The 12,427-nt window shown below is 37.1% G+C and overlaps 1 protein-coding gene across 1 annotated transcript; it reads right to left on the minus strand.

The window, feature by feature from the left end:
- Positions 1-2,751: 2,751 nt before the first annotated feature.
- Positions 2,752-7,749, minus strand: LOC122059767 (ABC transporter C family member 3-like). Its single transcript, XM_042622804.1, has 5 exons — positions 5,365-7,749; positions 5,000-5,086; positions 4,262-4,915; positions 3,999-4,163; positions 2,752-2,757 (listed from the first exon to the last, which is right to left on the minus strand). Exons 1-5 carry the CDS (start codon positions 7,747-7,749, stop codon positions 2,752-2,754), a joined length of 3,297 nt encoding a protein of 1,098 aa, XP_042478738.1.
- Positions 7,750-12,427: the final 4,678 nt, after the last annotated feature.

Here is a 12,427-nt window from a genome sequence, read left to right on the forward strand (position 1 = left end):
CTGGCTGATCATTAGGACAGTTGGAAACCTTGGTGATATATTCAGAGGGCCAATCATACTGCTTTTATTTTCTGCTGTGGTTTGACCATGATTTACATTTCTACATGATTTGATTTTTCAAGTGCTCACGGCTAGCCTTCTCCGACAACCCTATGGGTGTATCGCGGGATGGAGGATGAGTCTCATACCCAGGGCATACACGCACTGTGGTTGTGAGTAGCATGTAACCTATGACCTAGAAATGATTGTTTAGGTGAAATATGATTAAAATGAATCACATGCATATAGTATCATTTGAATTGCAATTGCTTGTGTGAGTCTTTCTTTCCAATTTACTGAGCTAGTGAGCCTTCATGTGTGTATACACATTTTTAGATGATTGTGTAGGTTACTCGGTAGAGGAACCCGTGTCGGGTCCCATCGACAAAACCCCAGTGGGGGATTGGTAGGTCCCTAAAGGATTCGACCACGGTGACAGTTTTCCGTGCGAGAATTGTGTTGCGGGGTAACAGTAGCAGACTCTATTTACAGTTCTCCTCTTTGATTCTTTTGGTTTATACCCCTTTTGTGCTCTCGATAATTGAATTATTATTTCTTGTGTAAATATCATGGCTACGGCCCATATGTAATTATATTATGTATAATAATTTGGGTATTAAGAGTATATGGGGATTTACAGGTAATTATTTACGACAAGACTTCCGTTGAAATTGCATTATTATATATTCTCTTAGTACATGTGGCGTGTTGTACTGTGATTACTATATCAGATGATCCTGGTGTTTTTGGGTTACCCGGAGGGAACCCGGTCATTGGTCTAGTTCTATGTGAACGGAGAGTGACAACATATTCTTTTCACGGATGATCTCTTCATCTTCACTAATGCATCAATAAGGTATGTAAAGAATTTAAAATCCTTCCTGACCATGTATGAAGAATTTTCTGGGCAATGTATTAGTCTTGGAAAAAGTAAGCTTTTTATAGGAAATATTTCAGTATCAAGGAAGCAAGTAATCATTTCAGAGTTGAGTATTCTTACCTGTCATTTACCCACCAGATATTTAGGAGTTGAAATTTTTAAGGGTAAGGTCAAGAAGGATGCAATTTTCCCTATTATGGACAAAGTGAAAGCTAGACTTGCAGGGTGGAAAGGTAAGCTTCTTTCTATGATGAGAAGAGTGGAGCTGGTAAGAGCAGTTGTAGTAGGGATGCCTATGCACAGCTTTTCAATGTATTGGTGGCCCTCATTGCTTCTCTTGAATATGGAGAAATGGATGAGGAATTTCATTGGGACAGGGGATATGGACACGACTAGAGTAATTACTATGGGGTAAGATTAGTCCTGCAAGCCTAAGTCGAAGGGTGGGCTAGGTCTGTGCAAGCTTAGAGAGGTCAATGAAGCAATGCTTTGTAAGGCTGTTTGGAAGATTAAATATGATAACTCCACTGCTTACCGGTTTCTGAGAGATAGATTTATTAAAGAAGATGGGTCTTGTAGAAAGGGATATAAAGTATCATCTATTTGGCCTGGTATTAGGAAAATGTGAAAGTTTGTTTTCCCTAAAAAAAGATGGATCGTTGAGAATGGTTGCAAAATTAATTTTTGGAAGGATAGGTGGATGGGTTCGAATTCTAGAATAGAGATGATGCAGCTAGATTATGCTGAAGAAGATCAATTCAATGGAAAAGTGTCCAACTTCATGGAGAATTTTGTCTGGAATTTATCCCAAGTCCAATCGTCCCTACTATAGGGAATTTTTGAGAAATGAAAGATATTCCCCTTCCTAGCTATGAGTGTGAAGACGCATTTGGAGTGCCAGCCAGTTTCAGCGTTTACTCAGCGTGGGAACATATCAGGAAGAAAAAGTCGGTTGTGGTATGGGAGGCGCTGGTTTGGTGTGAGAAGCTTCTGCCCCGTTTGTCTATTCTTGGTTGGAGGATTGCGCACGGGAACTTTCCAATGGATTTGATGATTATGAGAAGAGGGGTTTGTATGGTGTCCCATATGTGAGATGTGCAAATCATCAGCTGGGAATATAGATCACGTGTTTGTGTAGTGTCCATTTCCTTTAGAATTTTGGAAAAGTGTCTCGGACTGTTTTTTGTTCCCTGAATAGAACATGACTCTCTGAATAAATTAAATGACATGATGGAAGAGAAAAATGAAGGTGGTGGCTTTGAGAGAAGTGTGGGTGGTTTCTCTTGTGATCACTGCAGAGCATATTTGGAGAGAGAGAGAAATGCTCGTCGGCATGACAATCGGCAGAGATTGCCGAGGTATGTAATTGAGGTGATCAAGAAGGATATAAGAGAAAGCACTCCTTTAGAGATATCCTGGCGTAAGCCTCCTATGGATGGGTAAAACTCAATTTTGATGGAAGTTCTCTAGGAAATCCGGGCAGTGCCGGGGGCGGGTGGGCTCAAGTGGGATCACAATGGAAGGAGCCTTATGTCATATAGTGTGTACTTGGGGGTTAAAGGTAATTATGAGGACGGAGATTGAAGGTCTTATGTAGAGGCTTATGAAAGCGAAAGAGATGTCTATCCCATTCTCATGGATAGAATCTGATTCAGTGGCAGTGGTCACGGTGGTGCAAAAAAAGAAGATTCCATGGTTTTCTCTTCAACGATGGATTCATATTAGCTCTTACTTAGAGAATGTTAACTAGAAGATTTTTCATAATTTTAGGGAAGCAAATTCAGTAGCTGATTATCTAGCAAAGAAAGCAGCTAAGTCAAAGAATACACCCTTCAATGCTGCATTCCATAGTCATAATTTAGAGACAATGGCAAAGATGCAGAGGTTAGACCTTACTATAGATTTCTTTAGTGCGTGGCTTGGGTCCCCGCTGATGGCAATGCTGAAGGTGGGGGGCCTCTCCTCGCTTTGTGGTTTTGTTTGTCAATTGTTTTTTGTTCTTTCTTAAATTTTAATTAAAAAAAAAGAATGAGTCAATCATCCACTTTGGTATCATATTGAAAAAAATAGTGGTATTGTTCCTTCATTGAATAAGAATTTTGATTTTTAGGAAGTATAATGATCAGCCAATCAGAAAGGTTTCAATTTATCCAAATGAATGTTTTGAAGACCTATTCATTTTTCTCTCCACGTGACTTGAAATTGATAGACCTTTCTATTTTCATCTTAATCTTTTGTTATTGAGAAATAATTATTAAATACCATTAGCTAATTCAAATTTTTTTTTATCAATTTGTCATTTTAAAGGTATCTAGTACTTTATTTTCTTAATTTATAAATTGATTTATTATTTAGCTACTGTAGAAATGAGAAATTATTTATTAACTTCTGTCAGTTATTATCTTATTTTTAGTATGAGATCCAATCGATAAGGCTACCAACAGGCTAATAGGCCAAAATTTATTTTTATCCACATATATCTAAAATATTTTATATATATCAAAATCAACTACATTGCTTTAGGTGCACTTTGCACTGATAAAATTGGCCTTGATGATTCGTAGAGGGTAAAGCGCCTTACTTGGGTTCGAACTCCCTTGGCACCAACCTTGTTCTTCCTTGGGGATCACGCCCTCTTCGGAGTGGAAGCGGCTTGTGTGGGCGTAAAGGTAATATTCCCACTCCAAAGGATGTGGGGACACCCTCCCTTATAAATTATAAAAAATAAAAAAAAATAAAAAATAAACATTGGTCTTGTTTGGTCATTTCTTCTCAAACAATTATGGTAACAGAAAGAAAACAACTTTGCATTCATTTAGATGAAATTTTGTGATTAGGAAAATGGATTTATTGCCATTGTTATTTATAAATTTAAGAAAATAATAAGGTCTAAGTCACCATTTTCATAACCAAGAATATATGCATCCACCATTAAATCAATTTTGGTGTGAAGGGAGCAGATTTAAGATCAATTAATAAAAGAAAACATGAACAAACTTCTATTATCGCCTATTAACCATGGAGAAAATATGGCTGAGCTTAATTTAATCATGAGAAATTGAAGTGACTGTAGAATTACCTGGTACCATATGCATGCCAAAGACATTGGAATAAAAACTATTAACATCTGCCATGAAACCTGTGACATTACTGCAATGGATCCTAAGAATCCAATGATTGAAATTAGAAGTTCTTCAAAGGAACGTGGAATAGAAGTATCAACTGCACTTTGATCTATGGATGCCTATTTACAAAAATAGAATTTATTTAGAATTTTATTATCTTATTTGGTGATCAAAGAAGATCATTTAGATTCAAAAAATATTAAAGATATTTACTAACCCGATTTAGAATCCTTCCACTTGGAGTAGAATCAAAAAATGACATAGGAGCACGGTAAATGCACAAATGCATTTTGTTGAAGAGCTGAGTGGCTGTCTTATATCCAGTAGTTACTGTGAGCATAGTCCTTATAAGTTCAAAAAGAGAGCTTCCAAGGGTCAAAGCAACATAAACAAAGATGATAGTGGATCCTTTAAAATGGGGTTTCATTTCCTCTGAAACGGGAGTAGCCAACACCATCCAATAACTGCTAATTATTCGGAGAAGCTGAGAAAGGATTTCTGCTAACAGTATAAATGGTACAAAAGCCCCTTTATATGTAGTGGTAACATACTTCCAGTAGAATGCAAAACTAACTCCACCATTTTCCCTCTTTTCTTCTTGAACAAGTTGCTCTTTTGGCCTTACTAGATCTTCTGTTTTGTGATTTTTGGATTCTCTTTCCTTATCATCTTGAATAGACTTCTCACTATATAACATACTATCATCATCTTTCTCATCATTAACTAAATAATCCAAAGTAGTCCCACATTTGATAGAATTAAGTTCTGCCAAAGCTTTCTTATGTGGACTCACTAAATCCATAAAATCGGTTCCTGAACTAAGAATTTCTTCATACTTACCTGCTTGGGTAATTTTTCCATCTCTCATAACCTATCAAATAAGAAAAGATAAATGATCACTCTCAAACCAGGTTGGAAGATTTGAAGTCGGAAAACAAATATGACATATTCTCACCAGGATAAGATCAGCAAAAGATAAAAACTCTATTTGATGGGTAATATAAATTACCGTTTTTGAACCCAAAATTCCCAGCAAGCACTCCTGTCACAAAAATTTAGATGTTCATATTTAGGCACTCAAAAAGAATTTTTAGTAATATAAAAGAGCCGAGGAGTTATACATATAATAGCATGCATTAGTAAATTCTATGTGTTTGTATGTCTAGTTTGTTTAGACAACCATGATGTCATTCTCTTAAATCAATTTCTAAATCAAACAGTTTTTTTATGAAAAAAATTGTGATGTAAGCAATTAGGTTTGTATCTTCAAATCAATTACATTAAATAAAGATTTGGAAGTGGAGGTCAAAGAGAGGATACCTTAAATAGATGAGTTCCTGTGTGAGCATCCACTGCACTAAAGGGATCATCAAGTAGATAAATATCAGCATCATGGTACAAAGCACGTGCAATTTGGATTCTTTGTTTTTGTCCACCACTAAGGTTGACCCCCTTGTCACCTATGATAGTCTGGTCCCCAAAGGCTAATAATTCTATGTCCTTCTTCAATGAACATGCTTCAAGGATTATCTCATACTTGTCTTTGTCCATCTCTTTACCAAACAATATATTATCTACTATCTTGCCACTCTGTATCCAAGGTGATTGTGGAACATAGGCCTTTGTCCCATTCAACTTAATAGATCCAGATACCTTTGGAACTTCCCCCAATATGCATGAAATTAGACTTGACTTTCCTGACCCAATAGAACCACAAATAGCCACCCTCATACCATGGTATACTCGAAAATTGAGATCTTTTAGTGTGAGATTAGGAGATTGAAGGTCCCAAGAAAAATTCCCATTGACTATTTCAACTGCAATCTCGATATAATCTTTTGGAAGCGTATGAACTATATTCGGATGAAGATCATTGAGACAAAGGAATGAGATTACCCTATCGAGCGAAACTTTAGTCTGAACTATCATAGAAATTGTGTCTGGGAGATTATAAATGGGCCCTCGCAATATATTAAATGTTGCAAGTGCTGACAAAATCTTCCATGACTCTAGCGGAATTTCCATAAGTACACAAAATCCAAAAGTAACAATAGATACAAACATGGGAGCAGACATGTAAATAGAGCCAATAAGAGCCGATGAATAAAGTAACTTTTTTAACCATTTTGTTTCCAAATTTCTGAGTTTAATTATCTTAGTCAAGAACTTCATCTCCCAGGCATGGAGCTTGAGAATCCTCATATTCTTCAAAGCTTCAGATGTCACCTTCATCCTTCGATCCTTTGAATCCATCAATTTTTCTTGAAATCTTTTCTGTAATTTTCCGAGTGGAATATTTGCTAACATCAAAATCATTGTAGCAACAAAAGCCACAAGTGAAGCGAGCCTAAGACTCTCGTATAAGATCAATAATGCTAAAACAATTTGAAGAGGCACCCTCCATATATTGTGCAAATACCAGCTAAAGAAGCCAATCCTTTCAGCATCAACACTTATCAAATTAATGTTCTCCCCACTATTATGGTCCCACTTTGATTGGCTTGAAAGCCTGAGAACCTTCTTATAGATTGTTGCTAACAAGGCAGCACGGACTTTATTTCCCATCTTTCGCAATTGAAAGAATAAGTGTCTCTCTGAGAGGCTTGTTATAAGCTTTGAAAGAAAGAAAACAAACACTAACATATAGCCTTTATATTTTAATTGGTGAGGGCTATTGAGATACTGGATAAAGGCTTTAATAAGGCATGGTCCAATATAAGAAGCCAATGTGTGTATAATGGAGAACAGAGTCGTCCATAGAATTTCTTTCCATGCTGAAAGAATCAATGCTTTCACTAGCTTGATTGTGTTTATCTGACCAACACTACCTCTATCATTACCATCAGATTCAAGTTTATTTCTAAAATGAGCAAAGACCACCTTGGCACTATCACAATTGGCAAGTTGAGGAACATCTTCAAGGTTCAGCGTTTTTTTACATCCGAGTGCAAGTAAAGGGTCCATCCAAGTGAAAGTAAAAATACTAAGAACACTGGCATTTGCATAAGGAGTTACACCCTCTCCAACATAATTTGATTCTTTTATATTGTCACCATTACTTGGATTAAAACTATTTTTCAATAGAGGCTCTAAAAGATGGAAATCTTCATCTTCTTGCTCTTTGCCAAATAACCCAACATAGCACAAAAACAAACCAGCAATAATGGATATAGCGTCAGAGACCCATAATAAGGATGGTAAGTACCGATTCTTCCAATGCAAACTAAAATGTGTACCAAGATAAATGCTAGACAATAGGAAGTAGAAGGCCCACCAAATTCTTAGTAGAATGGGAAACATATGCTCTCTCGAGTGAGAAAACTGGAAGTGCAAGTAAGCAGATATCACAAACCAGCTGAGTGTTCTGAATGTAAAATCCAATTGTGCAACAACATTTAGGTTAGGCCAACCATGTCTATACCCAGAGAAGTATATTAACAACCATAGGAAAAGATGATAGAAAGCTAGACCCAAGCAAGATATAAAGACTAACCAATAATGTAAAAAGTATGTATTCTTCAAAACCGGTTTTGGATTTTCAAAGGTAGGCATCGTGTGTCTCTTGTAAGCCCAAAACATGGATAAGACTAATAACAATGTTAGATGTGAAGTAGCAGAAAACCCATCCAGAAAAATGGTTGCAGAAGATTGCGAAAATAATGTCCAAATACTCATATCAATATTTGTTTGTTCAAAAGCAACCATGTTTGCAACTTCTATTTGTAACTTGGTGGCTTAGTTTAGGCCATTCCGATGCAAATCCCACCTGCTTTACCACTTTTTGAACTGATGCGAGCCTATATGCAAAAATGTTGTGAAAACTCTAGCATCTAAATACCAACCATTTCTATCTTATATGTTCTAGAAAGACTTAGAGCAATATCAAAATCTCAACATCCCTTAGATCGATGTAGTTGAACCTGTTAATGAATAGACAAAACAAAAACTAATTGAGAATATTAAAGAGCAAGAGTATTAGACAAATTTAATAGAAAAATCTAGAAAGGTTATGTATAATTTAGACCATCTTCATTCATTAAGAACACAATAAAGATAATAGACACTCAAATAAAATGAAATAACATAGACCGATTAATATTTTAGAATTAACATATTGGAGCGAAATGCAAGGAAAAGGCAAAGAACCTCATATCACAAGAACACCAAGTGAGGCATTCCAGTAGATTTCTATACAAAAATAGGGACAGATATAGGCACGCTGCTAGCTACAAGTCAACTAGGGGGTGCTGGGATGCAAGGGGGCATGCATGGGGTCATTTCCAAAGGGGGAGGGACAAAGTGACAAAGGCTGGGCACTCAGCACCGTGCACAGCCTGTTCCCATAAAAATTGAAGGAAAATAAAATTAAACTTCCAAAATACTAGATCCATATACTAGGTTCCAAAGAACATAGTTATAGAAACGACATTAGAAACATTTAATGGTTCCATAAATACCAGATCCATCAAGTGAATTCAACTTTTCTCAATTTAATCAGCAAATCAGATCTCAGACTAGACAAAAATGGGTTCCACAACTGACAATAAAAGGCCATTCTTCTAGCAACGTAACTAATCTGATGATCAATGGGGTGAGGGAAATAGAGATTAATAGAAACAGTTTCTCAGTTTTGGATTACCTAGAGGTGATGCTAGATACAAGCCAAGATCCCACAAGTTCTACAATATTTGCTCTAATGGATGCAACTCAGCTAGATCAAAATGTGGAAAACGATTACTAAAATTGAAGCATGATATGCTTCAAGGAGATATTGACTGTGCTCTATCTGCTAGTCTAACCTTGACAACTGAAGTATTTTCGATTCCGGTCACCACAGATCATCTGGAACCGGCTACTGAAACAATAACATCAACTCCGAAGGAACCTGTCTTTCAAGTCTTTCTAATTGTAAATGGTGATCATGGGAAAGGCTTACCTAGGAGCAATGAGCACAATGAGAGGCCTATTCATGATGGAAGCAATAGCTCATTCTAGATAATAGAAGAAGAGTACAGCAGGAAGCATTGCTAGTTTTCCATTTGATCCCCAACAAGAATAGCAAGAAAAAGGTTCCAAGGGCATCAAGATGTATTGTATTTGCAAGAAGCAATGACAATTTCTTCCTCATTCATCCAATGACAACAAAAATAGTGAATTGAAACCTATATAGGTGTCATTCAAATGCGCCGTTATTAAAAAGATATCAGTGGAAACATTCTAAATATTACTTGACTAGTGAGAGTTAACCAACCAATCAGTTATACCGATTCCTTCGACACTTCATTATTGACGTGACCTCTCTCTCTCTCTCTCTCAAAATTTGTCTGCAAATTAAGGAAGGGAAAACAATGTACAAAGAGTAGCTAGAGGCTACCCCCTAAAACACTCAGAAGACAGGCCTTACCAGAGTTAGGGTATTGGTTCTTGGCAATGACAGCCTGATAATGTTCCTCCACATCTAAGGAAATACTTTTGACACTGATTGGCCTGACCTAATCTTATTCTAAAAGATTCAAAATTTTGTTTCGTGCCAAATGCGGTCAATAATGCAACAGAATGCTAGTTTAGCAATAGATCCTATAAGTCTCCCTTGAATGAGTTCTCTATTCATTGCGTCTCCATCTCTTCCACACTCCCTCTAGGGCTTCTCGAGGGTGAGCACAATCATAGGATAACTCTCAAGATTTGAGAGGAGGGACATTTAAAGAATAGATGGTCTCTATTTTCCAGCCCTGCCCAACAGAAACAACAATAGGGAGCTACATGAATATCATGTTTATTACTGCATTTGGAGGCTTCTAGTTTTCAGTAAATTGGAAGGAAAAATCATTGGGGCATTAATGACTCAAAATCGCTCTGCACTTTATGGAATTTATATAATTTGGTATGGACTTTACTAGGCTCACATAATGTGGGGGACACCGCTTAGATTTCAATACAAACACATTATGGTGTATTTTTCACATCGAGAACCCCATGAAATAATGGGATGACTGGCAACTTATTGGACAACTAATTGGCTATGGGACACCTTAATGTGAGGTTACCATTTTCGTCTTGGTGGAGGTGATCCTGAGTTTTACCAAGAGAGGAGAGGGGAACTAGAACAAAACATCAGAAACTGTTGTCTTAGGGAATAACTTTTGCTACTTGGTTGACTAGAAGAGTTCGGTCTCTAATGCTGATTAATCTCTTATCTTGTCATGTTATTTTATTTTTTATTTTTTTCATAAATGGAATGGAATAGGGAAGGACTGTAAACAAACTTCCATTTTAAAGTTCATGTTGTTTCCTTTGTTGGGTGGTATCTTGATAGTTGACACTATTGGCACCTACTGAGGAGATTTGCCTCATTATATCACTGGATTCTTTCCTTTCCTTCAGATTTCAAATTTTCAATATATGCTTCTTGTCATGTTTGAAAAAAAAAAAAAAAAAAAAAAAGGGAAGGGAGGTGAGGGAATGAATGCCCCCTAGTGAAATAAAAAAAATCCACCTCTTTTTATGCCAATATGTGCCCCTTCATTGGCCCGCACTGACACAAGGATCGTGCAATTAGAAAGGGGAAAGAACTATCCCTGGTTAGATGGCCCCATGAAGGAGCGCACATGGGCATAAAGACATGGTGGATTTTGAATTTCGCATGAGCGGAGGCATAATTCACCGCCCGAGTGTGGCACAGGGTCACGGGACTAGGACCGTTCTTTTGCACAAAAAATAATAACAAATGGAAAAAAAAAAAAAAAAAAAAAGGGAGAGGATACCCTAAAAGGCAGTGTGGCCTGCATCAGTGACAGGACAAATGGGAGTACACACAGAAACATCAACAGCAGTGAGATTTCTGTCTATCGTGGAGGTGGGGCCGTCATTTCACCCGTGTTTGGGTGTAGAGACCTTGTTGTCTCCTAGACTTCTTTTTCCGAAAAGAAAATATCAAAGAAATCCAAGTGAAACAACAAAAACAAAATAGACAAAACGACCAAAAGTTGCATAAGAAATAAACGATTCAGACTCCAAGCCAAAGCCAGTTAGAGGACAGCATTTGAAAGTGTCAATGATCAGTCTTTCACAGGGTTTTGTTAGATCCTGAAACCTTCTCACAATAAGTTCATTTACATGAGAAAAGAGGAAAAGGAGCTGAAAAACAGTGCATCGATTTGAGGTTCTTAAGCCTTACACCTAGCTTATTTAACACTACAAAACTTCAATCCTGCTCAACAGAACTGAAGGAAAACGGGAAGCCAACGTGAATTCTCTAGGGAGAGAGAGAGAGAAAGAGAGATGTGCACCTTTGGGAAGAAGCTTCAAATTATTGTTTGTTTCTGGATGACGAACGTTTACCTTCAGTGAGAACTAGGTGACTTATGTGGGAACAAAGGGAGCATTTCTCAGTTATGAAGGAAATGATAATTCCTGAGAAATAGCAGGAAAGTTAGAGGTCCATGTAATTTGAAGCTTTTCAACGCCTTAGATAAAGGAAAGCATTTGTTGGTTACAAGGAAATGGGCGTGTGTGACTGACTTGGTCTCGTTAACTGTAGACTTCCAGAAATAGGAAAATGGCTTGTCCGTATCCTCCGAGCGTTTCAGGGATTGTTGGTAGATGCACGGTTAAGTCCATTTCTCCTTTCCTAAATTTAAATAAAAATTCTAACTTTTTATTCATTTTCTTTATTTTTATTTTGAAGAGATTCTGAATTTTTCCTCCTAAGTCATTCAATTCACATAAAAACATAAAAAGGGCATATTTGGGGCACATTCCCACATGTGCAAGGTCCAAAGGGATGAGAACTACTCATCCTCTTTCTCAGAATTTTGAGAGGTTGTTTCGATGGTTTGACCACCATGTTGCAATATTTGTATCTTACGATTCCCATATTGTTCACTAACTAATCTCAAGGACCAAAATTCTGAGTAAAATTATTCATTTCCTAAATTATTCGTTGACTCTCAAAATTTCACAAATTATTCTAACATTTTCGAAGCAATTGGAATTGGGTCAGGATTTTCATGAATGAAATTATTGCCAAATCACTCGTGAATTATTCAAGAATTTGCTAATATGATCTTGTCACAAAGGCTTTTTCATCATTTCACATGTTATTAGTTTAGTATATGTTATATCGATAATATCAAATGAAACCAAACCCCAATTTACGATCTTAATTCATGTTCCCTCCTCCCTCCCTGCCCTCCCCTCCCCGCCCCGCCCCGCCCCGCCCCGCCCCGCCCCTGCCCACCCCTCTTCCCATTCATCAAGTAGATTAGAATCTTGCATCATACCATTTAATTTCTATACTATTCTTAGAATAATAAATAATTAGCAGTTAGCTACTTAGCTAGTGTGACCTCAAATTCATGGGCTAAAGGCCCGATCCAGTGCA

This window comes from Macadamia integrifolia, chromosome 13 (genome assembly GCF_013358625.1).
Source record: "Macadamia integrifolia cultivar HAES 741 chromosome 13, SCU_Mint_v3, whole genome shotgun sequence".
NCBI classification, from domain to species: Eukaryota; Viridiplantae; Streptophyta; class Magnoliopsida; order Proteales; family Proteaceae; genus Macadamia; species Macadamia integrifolia.

What these genes read in the sequence shown, in the direction of transcription:
- LOC122059767 (XM_042622804.1), bottom strand. Translation starts at nt 7,749, where the DNA reads ATGGTTGCTTTTGAACAAACAAATATTGATATGAGTATTTGGACATTA. An exon ending in CTTTTGCTGATCTTATCCTG is followed by an intron (nt 4,916 to 4,999) that starts GTGAGAATATGT and finishes CTTATTTGATAG; the next exon opens with GTTATGAGAGATGGAAAAAT. An exon ending in GTGGAAGGATTCTAAATCGG is followed by an intron (nt 4,164 to 4,261) that starts GTTAGTAAATAT and finishes TTTTGTAAATAG; the next exon opens with GCATCCATAGATCAAAGTGC.